The sequence below is a fragment of the Acipenser ruthenus genome, chromosome 25 (genome assembly GCF_902713425.1).
Source record: "Acipenser ruthenus chromosome 25, fAciRut3.2 maternal haplotype, whole genome shotgun sequence".
NCBI classification, from domain to species: Eukaryota; Metazoa; Chordata; class Actinopteri; order Acipenseriformes; family Acipenseridae; genus Acipenser; species Acipenser ruthenus.
Window position 1 is genome coordinate 28,300,463 of NC_081213.1, and position 22,275 is coordinate 28,322,737.

The 22,275-nt window shown below is 47.7% G+C and overlaps 3 protein-coding genes across 6 annotated transcripts in view; 1 reads left to right on the plus strand and 2 right to left on the minus strand.

Moving 5' to 3' along the window:
* The first annotated feature begins 313 nt into the window (after nt 1–313).
* On the plus strand, nt 314–7,334 carry LOC117964081 (protein disulfide isomerase Creld1-like). The gene is made up of 10 exons (XM_059000143.1): nt 314–582; nt 1,753–1,906; nt 2,195–2,277; nt 2,791–2,901; nt 3,447–3,538; nt 3,768–3,962; nt 4,091–4,186; nt 4,544–4,723; nt 4,982–5,125; nt 5,415–7,334. The coding sequence occupies exons 2-10, from the start codon at nt 1,781–1,783 to the stop codon at nt 5,633–5,635; spliced, it is 1,248 nt and encodes a 415-aa protein (XP_058856126.1). The 5' UTR covers nt 314–582; nt 1,753–1,780; the 3' UTR covers nt 5,636–7,334.
* A 1,853-nt stretch (nt 7,335–9,187) lies between these two features.
* Nucleotides 9,188–13,889, minus strand: LOC117964082 (uncharacterized). Its single transcript, XM_059000378.1, has 7 exons — nt 13,564–13,889; nt 12,749–12,806; nt 12,177–12,301; nt 11,858–11,985; nt 10,281–10,340; nt 10,003–10,192; nt 9,188–9,642 (listed from the first exon to the last, which is right to left on the minus strand). Exons 2-7 carry the CDS (start codon nt 12,756–12,758, stop codon nt 9,532–9,534), a joined length of 624 nt encoding a protein of 207 aa, XP_058856361.1. The 5' UTR covers nt 12,759–12,806; nt 13,564–13,889; the 3' UTR covers nt 9,188–9,531.
* Nucleotides 13,890–15,131: 1,242 nt separating this feature from the next.
* The window catches only part of LOC117962706 (N-glycosylase/DNA lyase-like), a 31,321-nt gene continuing 24,177 nt past the window's right edge, over nt 15,132–22,275 (minus strand). For 3 of the 4 annotated variants that reach the window (XM_034904066.2, XM_034904072.2, XM_034904067.2), the window contains one exon: nt 15,132–19,740. In XM_034904066.2, the coding sequence (XP_034759957.2) occupies nt 17,519–19,740 (2,222 nt within the window). In that variant the 3' untranslated portion in view covers nt 15,132–17,518. The remainder of the gene's footprint in view (nt 19,741–22,275) is intronic. The other variant, XM_059000011.1, reaches the window with a different exon arrangement.

The following is a 22,275-nucleotide window of genomic DNA, read 5'->3' on the forward strand; positions in this document are numbered from 1 at the left end:
CTGGTCTGCTTTATACTGGTACAGTACTAGGCTATGACCTGTGGAGGCCTGGGTTTGAATCTGTGATAGTTAAACACAAGGCACCATTTCAGCAGCGAAGGTAAACAAACAGTATAAGCTCCAGAAGAGTGGTCTTGTTAACTGCCTGTCTACATGGCTGTTTATTTAGATAAAGTTTCCAGTGCTGGAGACGTGACCCTGTGCAGCAGCTGTTCAACGCGTTACAGTGATTGGAGAACAGGGAATAGTCGCAATAAATATACCAAGCCCTGTGGCTTTAAATCCCATCCCAGCCGCTCATTGGCTGCCCTGGGAAGGGTCTACTGCTTCCTAGAATTGGGCGGGCGGTGATTGGAGGGAGCGTCCTCTCCCGTCCAATGGGAACAGCCAGGTTGTTCCAGCTGTTCGAAACAACTAGAATCCGGAGAGAGACGGGAGACGGGTAAGCGGTGCACTGTAGCGCTCCTCTAACAGAACCGAACCGGGCTGGGATCGGTCTGCTGCGGCTCACCCTGGATGGAAACCCTCCCTGCCGTTAGTGACGCGCTTTTCAGAACCGAAACCCCGTGTGGACGTTTCAAGGTAAAACAACACGCAGACACATTTTACTGTGGTATTAATACATTAGAGGCGACTGCTGGGTCACACACGGTGCCAGATAACACCGGCGTCAGCTATTTTCATTTATGCACAGCTAAGAACATGAAAACGTGTAATGTTTTATTTATTCATGCATGCGTGTTGTTGATTAACATCGTGAAATATGTGCAGGCGCGTGTGTAGCACGGACACAGCCTTTATACGGGGCCTGGCTTTATGATATCAAGTTACCACTTGCGTATTTTATTATAACGGACAGTGTAAAAGCAAAACGACGGTCTGCCGTCGTTCGTATTATTGTGTCGTCTCGCTGTAGTATCAATACGAGATCATCTGCTTCCTTCCGTGCAGCCGGTTTCAGCAGCACGTCATCAGGCAGGTTGATGAACACGCATTGCTTCCAGTAGCTGTGCGTTGCTGTTTCATGAGCGGCCGGACGCGGGGGCTCGCTGTCTGTCCTATTCGATTTGTACACAGCGACGAGACGCGCACACCCACAGAACTGCAGTGGAGCCGGGTTTTACAATGAGTGCAAGGCGCATATGGTAACAACTGCGATTGAAATGTATTCCATAGCAAAAAAAAAATAAACCTGGTAGCACCGCATCAAATGACTGTAGACGTCATTCACGCATTGACGTTCTGTGCGTCCTTTCTGATCCTGGCGTTTATATATTCTGACTTATGAGCGAAAACAAGTGCGGTCATGTTTGCCAGTGAATACAAATCGAGCACCGATATTCCTCCCTGCACTGCATGTTAACCATAGCTGGAGGTGTGATTGACAACTGTGGCTGTTAGGTAGACCCACTCTCTCCCTCTCTCTCTCCCACTCCCTCATTCCTCTCTCTCTCTCTCTCTCTCTCTCTCTCTCTCTCTCTCTCTCTCTCTCTCTCTCTCTCAGCACTGTAATATTCATTAACTAGAGTCTCTCTCTCCCCTCCCCCAGCGCTGTAATATTCAGTAACCCCTACAGTGCTGGAATGAACCGTGCCTTGAATCTGTCATAAAAACACAGATGCTTCACAGCAGCCCACACTGGCTCCCTTTGCTAGCTGTCACTCTCAGTATATAAAATATTAAATATTTCATCTGTGGCTGATGCCTCAGCCGCTCAGTGTTGAATTTCTGTTTTGTTTTGTTTTTCCCCAGATTGCTGCGTCCCGCCCGCCCCTTCGTCATGTCACTTTCTGTGGTGCCTGCGCTGCTCTGGCTGGCTGCGCTGTGCTCTCTGCTGCCCCCTGCAGTCACAGCTAAGCGCGAGCGCTGCGAGACCTGCCGGCTCCTCACTGACAGCTTCAACAAGGTAGCATGAGCGAGGGCTGTCACCACGCCACGCGTGTCACGATCTGCACCACCATACATGTGACGGTCCTGGTGGTGTGCCTGCGTGAAGCACAATCAGATTGACGTGCTCATGTCTCCCTCCCTCCCTCCCTCTTCTCTTCTCCCTCCTCCTTTTCTCTCTCCCTCAAATCCGTATTCAGATTGTCATGACAGGTCATGCAAGCATTGCTATGAAGCAAGCACAGAAACGTTTAACACACATCCCAGTGTGATTACATGTGTTGAAAGGCTTCTCTCTGTTTTTCAGGGTATCCAGAGGACATCCAAGAAGAATTTTGGGGGCGGGAACACAGCCTGGGAGGAGGAGAAACTGGCCAAATATGAGAGGAGGTGGGAGGAGTTACAGACTCTCTCTCTTTCAGGAGTGGCCCAAGAGCCCGCTCAGTAATAATGAATAAGGAGTGCTGTTCTTTAGCAAGAGGGCTGATGAATTGTGTTTGAACGGTCTGTCTCGGTCTTTCTCTTGGGATTAAAATGAGTAGCTGTGCTGTCTTGTAGAGATGCTGTGTGCACAGTAGCTGTGCTGTCTTGTAGAGATGCTGTGTGCACAGTAGCTGTGCTGTCTTGTAGAGATGCTGTGTGCACAGTAGCTGTGCTGTCTTGTAGAGATGCTGTGTGCACAGTAGCTGTGCTGTCTTGTAGAGATGCTGTGTGCACAGTAGCTGTGCTGTCTTGTAGAGATGCTGTGTGCACAGTAGCTGTGCTGTCTTGTAGAGATGCTGTGTGCACAGTAGCTGTGCTGTATTGTAGAGATGCTGTGTGCACAGTAGCTGTGTTGTATTGTAGAGATGCTGTGTGCAGAGCAGCTGTATTGTTAGATTGCTCTCTTCTGTTTTCTCTCAGTGAGACTCGGTTAGTGGAGATCGTGGAGGGCGTGTGTGAGAGCTCTGACTTTGACTGTAACCAGCTGCTGGAGCAGATAGAGGAGCACATGGAGACCTGGTGGTTTAAGAGGTCAGCGAGTGGCACTGATACACACACTGACACGTTTACACACGCTGACACGTTTACACACACTGACACGTTTACACACGCTGACACGTTTACACACGCTGACACGTTTACACACGCAAACACACGCTGACACGTTTACACACGCTGACACGTTTACACACGCAAACACACGCTGACACGTTTACACACGCTGACACGTTTACACACACTGACACGTTTACACACACTGACACGTTTACACACGCTGACACGTTTACACACGCTGACACGTTTACACACGCTGACACGTTTACACACGCAAACACACGCTGACACGTTTACACACGCTGACACGTTTACACACGCAAACACACGCTGACACGTTTACACACGCTGACACGTTTACACACGCAAACACACGCTGACACGTTTACACACGCTAACACGCGCTGACACGTTTACACACACTGACACACGTAATAATGAAAATGAAGAAAAGATTCCTGTGTTGAAAATGTTTTTTTTCTGTTCAAACGTAACATCCCGCTGTGTGTTTCTCTGCACAGGCAGCAGGAGGCGCCAGACCTCTTCCAGTGGCTCTGCATCGAAACCATCCAGGTGTGCTGCCCCCCAGATACCTTCGGAGCAGACTGTGCAGGTACGCACCTCCCCCTCTGTAACTGTTCAATAACCTGCCTTTACAAAACAGCAACCCGGATTGTACATTTTCATTAAAAACACAAAATCACAATGATAAATGTTTGGGAATTATGGAGTGATGGTCAGTCAGTGTGTGTGTGTGTGTGTGTGATGGTCTGTCAGTGTGTGTGTGTGTGTGATGGTCAGTGATGCTCAGTGTCTCTTCTCTCCCTCTTCCTCCCCCCCAGCCTGTCCCGGTCAGCCTGGTTCTGTGTGTGGGGGTCTGGGTCGCTGTGACGGGGAGGGCACTCGCTCGGGCTCCGGGCAGTGTGTCTGTGACCCCGGTTACCAGGGCAGTCTGTGCCAGGACTGCGCAGACGGGTACTTCAGAGAGGCCAGGGGCAACCAGAGCCAGCTCCAGGGACAACAGGCAGTGTGCACAGGTAGGCACCCCTTCACCACATCGCTGCTGTCTTTCTTCCCTTACTCCGTTGTTGTTGAGTCCCATGGCATAGCAGTTTGATCCACCTGAGCTTGTTAACTATACTCTGTGCTTTTACCATCTCTACAGCGTGCTTCCACTCGTGTAAGAGGTGCACCGGTCCCGAGGACTACAAGTGTGAGGAGTGCAAGGCAGGCTGGATCCTGCACGACAAGAAGTGTGTGGGTGAGTGAGCGTGAGAGCCAGCCAGCATGTGTGCGCAGCTTCGATGCTTTATTGAATGTTCCTTCAAATTTGTATTGTGAGTGTGTCAGTAAGAGTCTCTATCCCCAATCAAAACCCTTGTGTTTTCTGTGTGCTTCAGACATTGATCAGTGACATTGACGAGTGTGCGGTGTGTCTTTCCCCTCTCTAACCTGTGTTGTCCCTCTCTGTGTGTCTCAGACGTTGACGAGTGTGCAGTGTGTCTGTCCCCTCTCTAACCTGTGTTGTCCCTCTCTGTGTGTGTCTCAGACGTTGACGAGTGTGCGGTGTGCCTTTCCCCTCTGTAACCTGTGTTGTCCCTCTCTGTGTGTGTCTCAGACGTTGACGAGTGTGGCTCGGAGCTCGAGCGCTGCCCTAGCAACACGTTCTGCTTCAACACGGACGGTTCCTATGAATGCAGAGGCTGTGACAAGGCGTGTGTCGGCTGCATGGGGGGAGGCCCCAGCCGCTGTAAGAAATGCTCCAAGGGGTACAAGATGATTGGGGCCAAGTGTCTAGGTGAGTCTGTCAGTCTGTATCAGAGTTTATGTATCTGTCTCTGTTTTTATGTGTGTGTATCTCTCTCTCTCTCTCTCTCTATTTATGTCTGCATGTCTGTATTTGTGTCCGTCTGTTTCTGTCTGTTTCTGTGTGTCTGTCCCTGTCTGTGTCTGTGTCTGTGTGTGTGTGTGTGTGTCTCTCTCGCGCTCTGTCTGTGTGTGTGCGTGTGTCTGGTTGTCTGGTGTTGCTCATGCTCTCCCCCTCTCTCTCTCTCAGATATCGATGAGTGCAGTCTGGGGGGTCTCAGCCCCTGCCCAGGTCTCAATGAGGAGTGTCTGAACGAGGAGGGGGGGTTCCGCTGCATCTGCACAGATGGCTTCGTGCGCAAAGAGAAGATCTGTGTGGAGAACAGGCCGCCCTGTGAGTCACCTGAATACACCTGAGATACAATACCTGAGCACACCTGAGATACAATACCTGAGCACACCTGAGACACACCTGGAAATGATGTCCCATTAAGATTACCTATGCTGTTTAAATATTATTTTTGTAACTATATATTATATAATGTGTAGGATGCTATTGAAAACCCAAGCTGATTTTCATCTACTCAAGGCCAGTCAGTATACTCTGCATCTACAATACAGTCCTGTCAACACGGCTAAAGATTTTCCTCTTTCTCCCCTCCTCCCCCACCCTCCCCCCGCAGCGACCCCCGAGAAGGGTCTGTTTGAGGAGATCACGGATGACGAGGTGCTGGTGCTGCAGCAGATGTTCTTCGGGGTTGTGATCTGTGCTCTGGCCACGCTGGCGGCCAAGGGGGACATGGTATTCACCGCCATCTTCATCGGGGGCCTGGCAGCCATGGCGGGGTACTGGCTGAGCGAGAAGGGGGACAGGCTGCTCGAGGGGTTCTTGAAGGGGCGCTAGAGCGGAGAGACGGGGGGGATACAGGGGAAAGACACTGCTGAGATCAGGCTGTTCAAACAAGCGGCAGTCTCGTCCTACAGACAGACCGGCTGACACAGAACAGACACACGGACATCAATGCATTTCGTTTGCAGGAATGCCCTGCTGCTGTATCAGACAGACAGACAGACGGACAGACAGTTGGACGGACTGATATCTATGCATCTTGTTTTCTGGAGTGCCCTGTTGCTGAGGGGAGAGACAGACAGACAAACAGACAGACGAGCTACAATCATTGCTCGCAGAAGACTCAAGTATTGTTCTGAGCAGGTCTGCCTGCTTTTTCCTGGACTCCTTCCATTCAGTCCCCCCCCCCCCCCCCCAGGAATACTGGCTGTCGCTGCCTGGGAATCCCCAGTCTATCCCTGTTTGTTTTTGTGTGTACAGAGCTCCCTCTTTCTGTCGCTGTCTGACTTTACACATCATGAAGCTGTGATGTATCGAGGACGGTGAATCAGTGAAGGACCGTCATGCAGGAAAATATAGGACTTGAACAATTCACTGTTAGATTTGGCAAAATCATCAAAATGTAAAATAGTCTAAATGCCTGCGTGCATGTAACCAGTTCTAGAGCAGTTTTTGGAACTTTTGTCAGACAGATTTTTTTTTTTTGTATTTATTTAAGAAAAATTATTTCCAGTGTAAGCTGCTTCGGATGTCATTTTAATTGCTGTTTAATTTATTTAAAATCACTTTTTTTTTTTATTTATATTTTTATTTTTTTTAATATTTATTGCTCCCAATGTTGAATGGTCTAAATCTGCCTTTTACACAGCTTTTAAACTTGCTTTGAGCTTGCCTGGGGAGTCCTAAGAGCCGGGTGCTGAACATCCTTCCTCATTCCATGCAAGTCATGTGACGTGTGATTCGGCCGATGTATCACCCGGGACTGGCTGTCACATGACTTGAGTGGAATGGGGAAGGTTGTCCAGGCAAGCTCAAAGCAGTTAAAATGAGGAGCTACTTCCTGTCTTTAAGAGCCAGCGAGTCTGAAACACGACTTTCCTGCCTGAACTGAATACCTGTCCAAGTAAATCAATGTATGTATAAAAAAACCCAGTGGCATCGCAATGCGAGTGTCCTGCGTGTCTCCGCTGACACTGTCAGTTACCTGTTAAAATAATGGGTGCGAGTTCATACAGACTGCAAAGGATGGGCTGCCATTCTCACAGAGTCCCACGGAAATCCACAATAAGAAGTTATATATGTTATGATGTCCAGTCAGCCCTGTCTCTCATATCATTCATGTATACAGCTGACCGTGTCTCTTACATCAGTTTTGTCCAGTTGACCCTAGCTCTCATATCAGTTAATATGAACAGTCAGCCTTGTTTGTTATATAAGTTAATAGCCTGTTATTTTTTTTAAGAATTTTGATCAGTCGGTAGTACCATACCGCTGCACGAGACTGCGAAAGACTGGAACGTTGAAATGTGATGTTTTGATTGGCGGAGAGCAGCTCCACAACTAGAGAATTCATTACAGGATAACTACAGCACGCAAGTTAGTTGTTGGGGTGTCTCTCCTGTGTGAAATACTATTAAAATCCTGATGCAATTCACATGGATTCCTGCGCTCGTTATTTTAACGATGTTAAATGTTATATCAATGCTGTAAGAATTGCACTGCTTTTAATTAATAAAGAAAAACTTAAACAGTTCCTTGTTTTTTGTATTTGTTTAAATTCTTGAAACTTTTCTTTATTTGCGAAGACTTGGGTTATTTACCTTAATCAATGAAAAAGCTAAATCTTTCACAAAAGTGAGACGGCAGACTGGACTAAAATCCAGTTGATTCCTTTAGTTTCAAAGACTTGGTTAATTCACTTTATAGTCCATGAAAAAGCAGGCTCTTCTGTGGAAGTGAGATGGCACAGTGGGCTAATTCACGAGCATGCAAAGCTGTTTCTTCTTGGAGGAACTGGGTTCAAATCCTGCTCAGTCCTGCCTTAATTTTCAAAGAATTGTTTAATTTACCTTATAAGTCAGTGTGAAACAACAATTTCTCGTGGGAGCTTGTGGCGCAGTGGGCAAGTCCCATGGCCTGCAACTCCCTGAAGACAGCGGTTCGAATCCCGCTCCTGCAAGGTAAGTTCCGGAGGTAAGTAATGATGTCGGTTGTGAGTAATGATGTCGGTTGTGTTTCCACAGATGGAGAGAGGAGGTGGAGGCGGGACAGGAGAGGAGTGAAAGGGGGGGGGTCTGGCCCCCCCCGCCCGGGAGGAGAGTGCCAGGTTGGGGTGTTGCAACCTGAGAGAAGAAAAATGTAACAAAGTGCGTGCTGTTTAGTTTGTCTGTATTTAAGCATTCCTTAACTCTCTGAAACTTTTTAATGTGTGGTCACTTTACTTTGTTAATTACTTAGTAACATAAACAACCTATAAAGTAATTAACAAAGTAGATACTAATTAATTAACAAAGTAAAGTGACCACACATTAAAAAGTTTCAGAGAGTTAAGGAATGCTTAAATACAGACAAACTAAACAGCACGCACTTTGTTACATTTTTCTTCTCTCAGGTTGCAACACCCCAACCTGGCACTCTCCTCCCGGGCGGGGGGGGCCAGACCCCCCCCCTTTCACTCCTCTCCTGTCCCGCCTCCACCTCCTCTCTCCATCTGTGGAAACACAACCGACATCATTACTCACAACCGACATCATTACTTACCTCCGGAACTTACCTTGCAGGAGCGGGATTCGAACCGCTGTCTTCAGGGAGTTGCAGGCCATGGGACTTGCCCACTGCGCCACAAGCTCCCACGAGAAATTGTTGTTTCACACTGACTTATAAGGTAAATTAAACAATTCTTTGAAAATTAAGGCAGGACTGAGCAGGATTTGAACCCAGTTCCTCCAAGAAGAAACAGCTTTGCATGCTCGTGAATTAGCCCACTGTGCCATCTCACTTCCACAGAAGAGCCTGCTTTTTCATGGACTATAAAGTGAATTAACCAAGTCTTTGAAACTAAAGGAAGGTATCAGCTGGATGTGTGGTCTCTCTCATGGCTGTATTGGGCTTGCTGGCCCAGTAGTTAAAGAAGAGGGCGTGATACCAGAAGGTTCCTGGTTCAAATCCTGGCTCAGCCACTGACTCACTGTGTGTGACCCTGAGTAAGTCACTGGACCTCCTTGTGCTCCATCCATCCTTTGGATGAGACATAAAACAACATTGGGTTCCTACTGTAGACAAAAGCAACATACATGAGTGATAATACCATTGCATTAATGTAAGCATGTTTGTTACTGAGGGTTCCTGAATTAACAGGATATGTATATAGTTCTGCAAATTATAGTTTTTCAGAAACTTGCATGGCTGTCTGCGAATCTTGCTGCGTTTCTGAAGAAACGGTAAAGCGTATTGTCCCTCAGATAAAGCTTGCTGCCCTGTCGTCTGACGATATGACTTCCACACCCCTGAAGTGGTGAAGTTGCTGAGAAGTGACAAGATGTCGATATTTTTTAAGGGAAAAGGATTAAGAAAATCTTGAGATTAAAAAACTGAAACATACAGTGGTTAGTATCAATGATCTTTATTAGACTTATTAGAATTTCTGTAACGAATGTAAGAACTTGATTGAGAGGTCAGCCGGTTAGTCTTTTTTTTACAAAACCTATAGAACTGCTTACTTTAGCAGATTCAAACACACCACCGCAAACTCAGAGGCAAGATTCATTTCTCATTACCCAATTTTTACCTTTTTTTCTGAAATTATATCGTACTAAGGTTTTTTATTCTCCCTTTTAAGAAGAAACACAAACATCCTAGTACACCTTTAACGATAATAAAAATGAACAAAATAAAAATAAAAAATAAAAGTTTTTTTGTGTTGAACCCCGGTCCAGTATCCAGTCCTCAACTTATTTCAGTGTGCCGCTCCAGTTGATTGGATTGTACTGCAGCAGCTCTCTCTCTCTCAGGGCTTCCAACGACCTTGACACACTGCGCTCCTTCCAGGACTGCTCCATCAACTGGAAGAGAGAGGGGGGAAAGAGCTAGCAGCTCATTCAAAGTGCAGACCTGCAGAAGCAATTCAATACAGCTCCATCCTGTCTCCTCCCCACTATCTCCCCCTCTTTCCTCTCTCCCCTCTCTAGGGTTGCCAAGAATACACTAAATAATTATTGAATGAACATAGTAAGAGACCACACAATAAGAATCTTTAAAAGAGACTTGCAAATGCACAAGTGGGTTAGATTAAGATAAAAAAAAAGGATCTTTTTGTGACCCAGGAAGGCATATTGAAATCTCAGGACACCTTTCTCAAAACTGGGACAGGTGGCAACCCTAACCCTAACCCTAACCCTAACCCTCCCCTCCCTCTCTCTCACCCTCTTGTTCTCGTCTCTGAACACTGTGAGTGCTCTGGCCCGGATCCGATTCTGCTCCAGGTCCTGGTTCAGTACCAGCCGGTCTGCCTCCCTCACTGCCTCCACCTCTCGCATGCGACTGGCCAGCGCCTGCCTCTGCCCCTCCCACTTCTCTCTAATCTGCCTCTTCAGCAAGGCGCGCACTTCCTGCCTGGGGAAACAAATCAGAGGACGTCCAGTCAAACCACAACCAGCACAGGAAGGGTTAATAACGCGGTGGCACGGCATTGGTGAAGTACCTGTACTCCTCCTTGTCCGCACGGGAGCCGTAGAAAGGTCTCTGCCAGCCCTGGTGGTACCTGCAGAGAGGCAGAGGACACACTGGTTAATTCTGGTTCATTGCCTACAAGTTTTAACTTATTCTGTAACCAATCAAAAAAGCCATCAGGAGAACCCCAGCATTACAGCGCTGTATCCTGCAGCATTAAAGTGGACGGGACTTTGTGTGTACCGCGCTTATATGTGTGTGTGTGTGTGCGTGCGTGTGTGTGTGTGTGTGTGTGTGTGCGTGCGTGCGTGCGTGTGTGTGTGTATATTAGGGATGGGCACCAATATCGATATTTTGATATTATATCGATCGATAGCGATAATAATTTCCATATCGTGGTACCTTCGGATTAAAATAAAAATCCAAGTACACTCACAGAGACATACTTTTTACTGCTAATACTGCTAAAAATACAAACGCAGTATAATCAAGTTTATTTTATATTAAGATGCAACAAACCCCATACATACAAATCACGGTCAGTCTCGCAGGCAAACAGCACACACTAAAGTATTATTTAACCATATTATTCCATTGATTGGTGTTTAGGTACCCAACGCTATTTGCATGCTGCATTCAACACCAGTGGTCATTCGTTTTGCATTATTTGGAGATATGTGCATGTTTCAGCGGTTCATTACTGAATGCAAAATAATGCAAAATTGGGCATGATACCGTTCTTAATACTTTTAAGGAGTCGTGAGTCAGCATTTACACGCAGAGCCGCTCAGGACTCAAACACTTCCGGAGTGGCTAGTCTGTGCGCAGTGAAGTAGAGAAATATTTCGGTTTTCAGGTGGCTGATGATGGAATAGTGAAACAACAGAACAAGACCTTGTTTTTCTCCATGGATAATGTGGAGCAAAGCACCACTCAGTTAAAGTTAGTTATTGCTTTCCATATCGTGATATCTGTTAACGTCTGTATATGTATATATGTTTCATGTTGCAATCGTGTTATTATATTTCAGTGTTATGGGAGACTTCGATATTATCGATATCGAAATACGTACACGATACCAATAAACAATGTTCATCTCGTTGCCCAGCGCTTTATATATACAGGTGTATATATATAGATATATATAATATACACACACTGTATAGATAGAGACAGACAGATAGATAGAAACAGACAGACAGATTGACAGACAGACAGACAGACAGATAGATAGATAGATAGACAGACAGACAGACAGAGACAGATAGACAGACAGATAGATAGATAGACAGACAGACAGACAGATATAGATAGACATGCAGACAGACAGACAGACAGATAGACAGACAGACAGACAGATAGATAGACACAGACAGACAGATTGACAGACAGACAGACAGACAGACAGACAGACAGACAGACAGACAGATAGATAGACAGACAGATATAGATAGACATGCAGACAGACAGACAGACAGACACTGAATGATCGTTAGTAAATCACCAGTGTGACACTTATTTTCCAATTGCATTTCCCTCTAACCAGGGTACTTAACTGAGACGCAGCTCAGCAAGGACACAGTGCTGAGGAAGCCAGCCCGATCCTACCTGCAGTATTCCTTCTGCTGCATGACCTGCACCCTCTGCTGGTTATAGTGGTGCGCTGCCAGCGTCTCCAGACTCACAGTGCGTCTTCTTTCAGCTGGGGGGTGAAGCGGATTTACTCGGGCTCCGCACTGCCCGGGGCACAGGGGGTTATAAGTGGAGACAGCATTCACAGAGAGACTGGGTAGAGTGTTTTAAACAATACAGAATTCAAAGTGACAGCGTGCTCAATTCACAGGGATTCACCTCAGGAAGGCTTTTGTGAATACAATCAAGTTTGCTATTCCTGAGTTTCACTGTGTGTGTTTGCAGGGTCTCATACCTGATTGACAGACAGAGGGACGACAGCCGGACACACAACTGGCAAGGCCAACGGGGTGACAGTGTAACGACTCCGAGGAGGGGGCACCGCCCGCGAAATCGGGGTGCTGGGGAGGGACACCCCGGCTACAGAGCGAGGGGGAGAGGGAGAAGGGAACCACACAGCTTTGACTTATTAAACACAGTAAAAACTCCATCACGCAGCAACACTAAAACAAACGTGGTTGAAATGAGCTGACACTCGTCTCGAGGCTGTCCTGTCCTGCATGTGGTGTATTTAAAAGCGCTGGAGCGATTGGCAACAGCAAGATTACAGTTGTACAGAACCGGTTGGTTTATCAGAGGAAACTGATTTATCAAACACCTGTTGCCCCCGTAATCAGCGGATTCATCCAGAACTATAAAAACACTCATTACTAAAAGAAACGGGAAAGCAAAAAGAAGAAACTGACAAACGTTTCAAAATGTCTTCAATGGAACCCTGCCCCTTGCACCCTGTCCACTACGCCAGCACGAGTTCCACTGCGCAGAACAGACGAACAAGCACTCAATAAACACATGAACAACACTTACGTAAACGCATGCTGCAGCGTGTAGGGAGAGCGACACAGCCACGCTTCCTGCACCGACTCTACAAAACACAGAATGAGAACTTACTGTGGAGTTTCACTGGAGCTTTTAAGAATGTTATTTTAAACAGTACACATGTTCTCCCTCCCTGTAATAAAACCAGCAAACTCCTACAAGAATCCTGCAAAGACCTAGCAACCAGTGGCTGTGATTGTCTGGAACTTAATACAGAGCAATGGATTGTATCCTGGGGGGGGTGCATGTAACCATAGCAATGCAGTGCAATTGGAGCCCAGACATTGTGACTGGTCTTCAGATTGTATCTAAGAAACCTGCTTTTACTACACTAGAGGGCGCATAGAGAAAGCCACGATACCAGTCATGCATTAGCTACTGTGTGCCCCTGTGTAGTGTGGGGGCAGTGTCTAATGCCCTGACTGTATTATACACATATGCAGTTCTAGAGTGACAGTCTAAACATTGATTTAAGTATTGTACATACAAGTGAACTTTAGACAACAGGATATTTATTTATGAAACTGTAAGTGAAATATATTCCTAGACTAAACAACGCAAGCTGACACACTACATTGTATTAAATATTTGGGTTAAAGAATGTGTCGAAAGTGCCCCATTATAAACAAAAAGTATTCAAAAAGCAACCAACGACCGTCGTGCAGTTCATTTAAAACAACAACACGGCTGACAGACTTAGCAGACTGTTCATTTTAAGACACGTGTTTAGTCTGGAAATGTGTTTGTTTTTTCGGTTTCTTAATCTTGTCTGGTTTCTAAGGCGACTTCGTTAGTTTGCGTACCTGTCGTGTTTTCTGTAACCCGGCTGGCCGTTGCCTTGTAAACGCAGCTCAGGTGCGTGTCTGCAGGTATTCGTCTGTCCCTGTGAGATCGAACAGGCAGCGGACGTCGGGTTTGTTGTGTCCGGCGGGCAGACGCTGAAAGCCAGCCTGCTCCCGACTTGGTCTCGCTTGTCTTGTTTGTATCACGTGGGGTCCCGGTGGTCCGGGATACCGGAGGCATTAAACAATACAACTAGGCTGAAAGAAAATTGCTCGTTACAAATAATAATACAAGCAATCTTCTCCTAAAGACATAACATACAGCTGGCATGGTTATAAGTAATGCCCTCGACTAACAACACTAAATGTTATTGTACTAGTATTGAGTTATCCGAGTAACGTGTTGCAGCTGCCATATACGCCTTTAAATTGGGACAGTATTAATAGTAATTACCGTTTGGGCTTTTGCGCGTGAAAGATTTAACAATATATAGCGGTGCATTGAATAACTTGGAAGAATTTCCAACGTGAAAATACCAAACCAGAGAGCGCAGCGACACACACTGTCCCAGGGAGACAAATACCCATCAATAAGATCACCGATAAAATCCAATTGGTAGAAGGTAAAAAGTTGCTGGACCAAAAGCTTAGTACATCTGTAATAATAATAATACTGAATAATAAAATCATTTACTATAGGATCATATTTTATTATTGGATTTCCAAGTACCTCTATAAACGTGCCTAATTGCAGGTATGCCTGCTGCTGTGTAATTGTATAGCTTCTCTGGGTGAGGTGATTATATTTGCACAGCTAAACCCCTCTGTATCAGCGCCAGTGTTGAATGTACTGCTCATTACCGTGCACATGTACACGCTAACGTGTGCTGTGTGTACAATGACTGGCGTTTTTCACAGTGGCACTGGGGTGGCTGGCTTCTGCAGAAGTCAACAGTAAATTTGCATGTTCCTTGTGCAGGTTTCCTCCGTGCTATTTGCCATGGTTATTCTATGCATTGAGCATGTTTTTTTTATTTATTTGAAATCTTACTGAGCTCTGTTACCCGTGTCTCTTTCTGTCTCTCTCATCCTACTCTCTCAAACGTTTACCATGCTAAATGTAGCAGCTTTCATCCATGCTTTTCCCATGGCTATATTATATACTGCGCATTTTTACCACAGCTTACCCTGGTTTGCCATGATAATCAATAAGCTTTAACCATACCTTGCTGTGCTCCAGCATGCTTTTACTGTGCTTTATTACACTTTGCTATGCTTTCACTATGGGAAACCTTGATAAGAGAAGACACAGAGAACACCCACAGGCATTTCAACAAATTACACCCCACCCTCCTCCGAGACCACTCCATGGAAAATGTAACTGGGAAAGGGCCAGGGAATCATTTGTCCTGCTCCCAGTCCTGTTCTTATAACTGCCAGGACTCATCCAGCCATCTCCCGGCTCATTCCAGCTGCAGCGGACCTCATCCTGGGGAGCGGCTGGGTTTCCTGCAGTCGTAAAGCTCAGGGAACAGGAAGCCCCACACTGAAACGTTACCCCCCCACACCGTCTGCATCGTTCTCAGGGACACTGTTCAGTCATACAGCACGCAGTCCAGAAGCATGTCACAATATAGAGATTTGATTTTATTTTATATACTGTATACAGGGAAATCTGACACAAAATATGTGATGTATAGACTTTAAAACATTCATATAAAACATATATCTTATTTCAAAGGTAACAAAGAGAGCTGGTTACATTTCATTGAGGATTACAATGCAGGCCAGGGTGACTTCAAAACACTGTGCCACATCTTCAAGCTCTCTAACAAAAAACATGAAACGCTTATACAGTTTATTATCATACACAACAACGGCTTTACAAAGTGTTGTACAAATATAATACAGTTCATTTTCTACAGCTGGTTCTCTTTAGTCCACGTGGTGGTTCTGATCCATTTCTTAGCTCTAACAGCATTCTCTCCCCCTATCGTTTAGTTGAATGACACCATCCTCGATCCCTCATCCTGCCACCATCACACTAGCAATCCATTCCCTTCCTCCCTTCCTGTGCAGAAGGTATTGGGTTTGCAGTGGGACCTGGGTTTCCATTCCTCAGTCCTACAGCAGACACACACCTGCACTGCTACCAGTCACTTAACCACTGATAATGACCCTTCTGTTCTGATTTCAACTTCTGAATGCAGCATGCGACTGACACATGGGTTTCTTAACGTTAGCCTTGGCTTCTAAATGATAGGAGTGTTGTATACAAGCAGCTCGTGTTGTGTGTTGTACTTCTAAGAAATGTGTGTGCATGTGTGCTCTAACCACTGAGCTACTGAAACCCACTGCAGCCCAGCACTTTCTCAAACCATTGAGCTACTCAAACCCACTGCAGCCCAGGACTTTCTCTAACCATTGAGCTACTCAAACCCACTGCAGCCCAGGACTTTCTCTAACCATTGAGCTACTCAAACCCACTGCAGCCCAGGACTTTCTCTAACCATTGAGCTACTCAAACCTACTGCAGCCCAGCACTTTCTCGAACCATTGTCCTACTCAAACCCACTGCCTTCCACCCTGCAGCCCAGCACTTTCTTGAACCATTGTCCTACTCAAACCCACTGCCTTCCACCCTGCAGCCCAGCACTTTCTTGAACCATTGTCCGACTCAAACCCACTGCAACCCTTTTTTTCTTTCTTTCACCCACAAGTTAGTCAAACCCAACACCTCCTGCATCCTGATCATAGCAGCTCTATTGAGATGCATTGAGATGCACTGAAATGTACTGAGACGTAATGAAATGAAATGAAATGTAGCTTATGAAGCAGCGCAACGTTACACCAAACAGACACCGGAATGTGGGGGGCTTCATGGAAAAACAGTGAAGGGTATTCCTGGAATATTTCTACAGAGTTTCATTGGAACAGCATCTGTCCCTATTTGTGTGAGGAAAAAACATTCCATTGCATTAGAGGTGCATTATATACACTGGGATCTGAACTACACTACAATACTGCTCTGTAGCTTAATAGCAAGTACTTGTAAGACTCAGCAGATGGCGCTAGTTCTTTTAAAGTCTCTGTCCTGTATTTTAAAACACACAATATTAGGGATGGAAATAAGAATCCTATTGCATAGCTGTTTCGTCCATTCCAGATGTGTATATTTGCTTGATTAGCCCCAGTGTGTGCAGGTAACAAGCTCAGGTGTGTCTTATTAAACTCATAGTAAAACCAGGAATGGATGAAACTGCTGTGCAACAGGAGTCTTTATTTCCATCCCTGCAACATAGATAGAGGCTCTGATGTTCAGGTTTCACTTTTCAAGGTTCAAGTAATGTTAAAAAAAAAAAGACGTACTGGCTTGTCAGTATTCTATTACAGAATAGAACACTAACAATGATAAAAAATGATACAATTAATACAAAATAATATTCTTAATAATAATACCAATAATAATATATTAAAATCACCTTTTAAGTCAGTCTAGTATAGCTCAGAAACTGAAGCATCTTTCCATCGCTTATTCCCGTCAAGTGTGAATAAACAAGTCCACACAGTCTGTACAACGTGCTCCACGTGTGATATGCTGGCCTGCTTTGCTAATAACACTGACAAAGGCACTGCCGCGTGGCTTTAACAGTCTCTTATTGAAAGCGTCACTTCATATGCTCGGTCCATCTCTGTTGTTCCTCTCTTCAAGTGGTCTTTAAAAAGAAAGTTTATGTGAAGCGCTCCCTGATTAGGAACGGGTCACAAGCCTTTTTTATTTATTTTTTAACACTCAGGGACTCGTCACAGATAACTAGTATTGTGCCTTTTTGATCTGCAACCCGCACCAAAAAAAAAAAGAAAAAAAAAAAGTGGTGTCTCTATAAACACTGTATTGCAATGAGTGCAGGAGCAGCAGTCACGGCATGGGCATGGCATTCACTCATCCTCCAGGGGACGCAGTCGCTCCTTGGGCTCACAGGTCGATGGTGTCGCTGCAGATGCTGAGCGAGTCGATCTGTCGGCTGATCTCCAGGAAGCTCCGCCTGGCCTCCCTCTCCGAGTCGTCCAGCTCCGACCCCTGAACCCTGACCCCTAAGAAGGGCTCCCGAAGGTCGTCCGTGGGTGTGATGCCCTGCCCGGTCTGCAGAGAGAGAGAGGTCCCGGAGAGGCTGTCCAGAGAGGTGTTGTTGGAGGGGGTCCGGTGCAAGCGGATTGAGACCGGAGGTGTGAGCGGACTGCCGGTACTAATGGGGGGAGTCCTTGGCAAGTGTTTGGGGGTCTTTGAACCTGTTGCTAGGCTGGTGGTCACTGCTGTGGTCAAATTACTGCTGGAGGGAGTAGAGCTGTGTTCTCCTTGGAAGACAGTCTCCCTCTCTTTCTCCTCCTCCTTCTCACATTCCTCCCTCTCCGTCTGCCCGCTAGGCTCTGCCCACGAGCTGCCCTTTGCCAGGCTGTACAGAAAGTTGGGGTCGCTGCTGCGCCGGTATCTGAAGCCAGCAGGAGACGAGGCGGCCACAGAGGACAGCAGTAGAGGCTCGCAGCCCGTGCGGGTGGAGGACAGCTCCCCCGCCAGGGAGGTGCGTGAATCCGCAGCGTTGAGCCAGCGGTGAGGGATGAAGCTGCTGAACAGGCTGTCCTTCACCAGGTGCTCCCTGAAGAGAGCCTCGTCGATGCTGCGGCTCAGGTCGATGGGGGACGGGGGCCGGAAGTCGAAGTCCGCGAGTGAGAGGATGGACTCCTTCTCGAGGCACACGGTGCTGTGGGACCGCCGCAGCAGGGACAGGTTGTGAAGCTTGCCCCTGGACCCCAGCCCATGCCTCAGGAACAGCAGGGAGCTGGTGGAGCCGCCCTGGAGGGCCAGCCTGGCTTGGCGCTCGTTGCTCTCCTTCAGGGCCCTCAGGGGCAGGGTTTCCGGGCGGTTCCGGATCAGGCTCTTGCTGATATCTGCTCCGTTGCGTTCCTGGGAGGCCCAGTTGTTGGGGAACTCGGCGTTGCTCCCGATCCCGTTGGAGCTGCCCCCGTTGCTGTCCAGTTTCTGCTGTCTCCGGCCGCAGAAGCTCTGCACGATCTTCACCCAACAGGTGTGGCCGTCGGTGCAGCCGCCATCCTCCCCACCTCCTCCCCGGCGCCAGAAGATCCAGGAAGCCACCACCAGCATGGAGAAGCCCCAAGCCAGCTCCAGCAGCCGGTACCAGAACTGGACCAGCCACCAGGCCCAGGTGAAGTGCCGCCAGTCCCCCAGGATGCCGTAGAGCCAGAGGACAGCGTAGACCTGCAGTCCACAACACAGCAAGCCCAGCACCGCGCAGATAGCCAGCACCCGCCAGAGGAGGAGGACCAGCTTGCTCCTGGAGCTCAAACCAGAGGCCACGGCCATCGCGTTATTGCAGCCGTCGACCGTCCCGAAGCCCCCTTCCTCCAGCGAGGGGCTGACGGCCTGTCTCCGCAGCCGGGGGTAGGTGTAGAGGAACCCGGCGGTGAGGAAGGCCCCCCAGGACACAGACAGCACCTGCAGGACCACGTGGACGGAAGGGTTGAGGGCAAGGAAGAGGAGATCCACGGCCAGGAGGAGAGTGGAGTGCAGGAGGGCCACCACCCCAGCCAGGGGTAGACGCTGGAGGCCATCGGGGAGCACCTGCAACCCGGCCGTCCTGTACCCCAACAGACACAACACCCCGAAGGCGGAGAGGAGCAGGGGGAAGCCCAGATTGTAGAGCCCTATGACAGCCGGCCGGGGAAGCAGGTCTTTAGTCCCGTAGGGGTCGGTCAGGAAATAGCCGCCCCGGACCACCCCAGCTACAACCAGCAGAGCGTTGGCGAGTCCCAGGCAAGCCCGGGCAGAGGGCTCGAGAATGGGGGTCGCGATCAGGTTTATCAGCCCCCCCAGGGCCAGCAGGAGAAAGAGCGCCGCAGTGCCGAAGACATGCATCTCCCAGGCGAAGGAGAGCGTGCGCCGCAGGTCCATCCAGCGCAGGGACGAGGTCCTGTTGGGGATGGGGAGCAGGCTGCACGCTCCGAGGCCTCCGGGACAGGGCTGCGGGGCAGGTGGGCTGGGGGTCACCACAGCCGGGCCAGGGCTGCTGCCGGCTGGCCGTCCCAGGGGGGGCGCGGCCTCGTTCACCAGGGGGGGGTCTTTGGGGATGAAGTGTCGGCCCCCCTTCTGTGGCGGAGTGGGGGTCAGTCTCTTGTTAGGATCTGTGTTGGGGGGAACACAAGAAAGGAACAAAACACAGTCAATACCAGAACTGCTTGTTAAACTGCTTGTTTAACCAGGAAGGTCCCGTTGAGATCATGACCTGGTCAGGGCAGTGTTTAGCAAAATCCCAATTATTACAAACCATAAAGACACAAGAAAATCTACAAACTAGAGGAGGCCATTCGGCCCATCAGTGCCGGTCCGGTTCGCAGGTGCTGTTTCATCTACACTGCTTGATCTAAGTCAGGTCTTTAAAGGATCCCAATGATTCAGCATCAATGACATGGCTCAGTAACCCATTCCCTGCCAGCAGCACTGTCTGCAGAAGTGTCTGCTACCCTCCTTGTCCTAAGTCTGTCTCCATTTCCAGCTGTGCGTTCTGGTTTCTGTGCTTGAAGTATTGATTAGGGTAAGCTTTGTCAACTCCTTGAAAGATTTTAAAGACTTTAACCAAGAATCGTGCTAATTTGATCATTGTGAAGTTCATTCTAGGAACCACGAAGTGTAGAGGAGCCTGAGCTCAAACTGTACTCATACACTCACATGACTTGTAACTCGATGCAGATTTGATTTAGAGAAAACAAGTATGGTTATTTAGAAACTGAAACCGAAAACTGACTGAAATGATATATTACGACGGTCGACATACTTCAAGGACAGTGATCTGAGTGATTACAGGGAACACTGTTAAGCTGTTTGCTAATTAAACAGAGGTCTCTGATTTACAGTATTTATACACACTGCTTCCCTCCCTGCCAGTCCCTCGGCTTCAGCTGCTTTACCGCACAGCACAGTAGCAGATCCTAGCTCACACGATACTGCAGCAGATCCTAGCACACACGATACTGCAGCAGATCCTAGCGCACACGATACTGTAGCAGATCCTAGCACACACGATACTGTAGCAGATCCTAGCTCACACGATACTGTAGCAGATCCTAGTACACACGATACTGTAGCAGATCCTAGCACACACGATAGTGTAGCAGATCCTAGCACACACGATAGTGTAGCAGATCCTAGCACACACGATACTGTAGCAGATCCTAGCACACACGACACTGTAGCAGATCTTAGCACACACGATACACTGCAGCAGATCCTAGCACACACGATAGTGTAGCAGATCCTAGCACACACGATACTGTAGCAGATCCTAGCACACACGACACTGTAGCAGATCCTAGCACACACGATACACTGCAGCAGATCCTAGCACACACGATACTGTAGCAGATCCTAGCACACACGATACACTGCATGTAGAATGAAGGTGAATGCTTGGCTTTCATTCATTGGTTTATTTCAGTTTTTGCCTCCAGCTGAAGACAGCAGCTTGGATTCGTTGCTTTCAGACAAAGCTGCATTTTTCCACTCGAAGACAATCATTTCCTGGAATCGAAATCCAGACTCTGCGAGGGCTGAATTTCCATCTCAACCTGGCCAGCGTCTCCCAGACTCTCTCCTGAAAAGGGAACTGGGAGCCTGGTCCTTCACACCGGTTAGTTCTGCTCCTCTGAACCTCACCGGGCTGTTACTACATCCCCACTCTGCTTTTACTGGGTATGCACAAGTGTTGAGAGATCCGGCAGTGTCGATTCACTTTGTCATGTTCATCTCTGCTGAGATGATCCATCCATCCATTCATGTATTCATTCACTGAAATCCAACGCCAGAATAAGTGGACGAATCGCACTGGTCCGAATCACGCCACCGCGCTGCAGAGCTGATGCGCAGCTTCATCTCAGGGAAGTTATTTTCAATTCAGTTGTTCAGTTTAGGTTTAAACATGTTATATAACAGAGTACTCCACATGACCCCATGGGGGGCTCATGGGTTATTCAGCCTTGTCCTCCTTTGTGTAATAACTACAGCACTCCATGAGCATACATGGTGTCTTTTTCATATTGAGCATCCTGAATACTGAATCGAATTCACCCCTGTGCTGTACCATGCCATTACTATGCTTTTACTATGCTTCACAGCACTCTGCTATAAGAAGCTCCATAGCATGGTGTGGGAGCTTTCTATAGGAGTTCCTGGAAAATTAAAATGAAATACTCCAGTGATAAAGAGAATGTGTGCTATTGCTGTGAGGCTCTGGAGCGAGTGTGTGGGGAGGAGAGAGTGGAGGGCGGGTGGAGGTCAGATTCAGACTGTGATAATCACAGGGGATGTGCTGCAGACAGGAGAGCGTTAAGAGTTTTAATAGACTGTATTAGAGCTCAGGAATAATAACAACCATCTGGGAGACACATTGAGGCAGCCAGCCCTCCCTCCCTCCCTCTCTCTCTCTCCCTCTCTCTCTCTCTCTCTCTCTCTGGATTACTTTGAGTTTCTTTTTTTATTTTATTTTTCACAGCCCCTGCGATGACTACAGCTCCCCAACCTCCAGCCCAGAACAGCTCAAAACAACATGTGGATTTTATTACCAACTATTTAAATATCGCTTCGCCAGACCTCTCCCCCCCACACGCACACACACAGCCCTAGCCCTAGACTAACCCTAACACACCCCACCACCCCCCACACGC

What these genes read in the sequence shown, in the direction of transcription:
- LOC117964081 (XM_059000143.1), top strand. Translation starts at nt 1,781, where the DNA reads ATGTCACTTTCTGTGGTGCCTGCGCTGCTCTGGCTGGCTGCGCTGTGC. An exon ending in TCACTGACAGCTTCAACAAG is followed by an intron (nt 1,907 to 2,194) that starts GTAGCATGAGCG and finishes TCTGTTTTTCAG; the next exon opens with GGTATCCAGAGGACATCCAA. An exon ending in GATTGGGGCCAAGTGTCTAG is followed by an intron (nt 4,724 to 4,981) that starts GTGAGTCTGTCA and finishes TCTCTCTCTCAG; the next exon opens with ATATCGATGAGTGCAGTCTG.
- LOC117964082 (XM_059000378.1), bottom strand. An exon ending in CAGCAGAAGGAATACTGCAG is followed by an intron (nt 10,341 to 11,857) that starts GTAGGATCGGGC and finishes GCCTCTCTGCAG; the next exon opens with GTACCACCAGGGCTGGCAGA. An exon ending in TCAGAGACGAGAACAAGAGG is followed by an intron (nt 9,643 to 10,002) that starts GTGAGAGAGAGG and finishes TCTCTCTTCCAG; the next exon opens with TTGATGGAGCAGTCCTGGAA.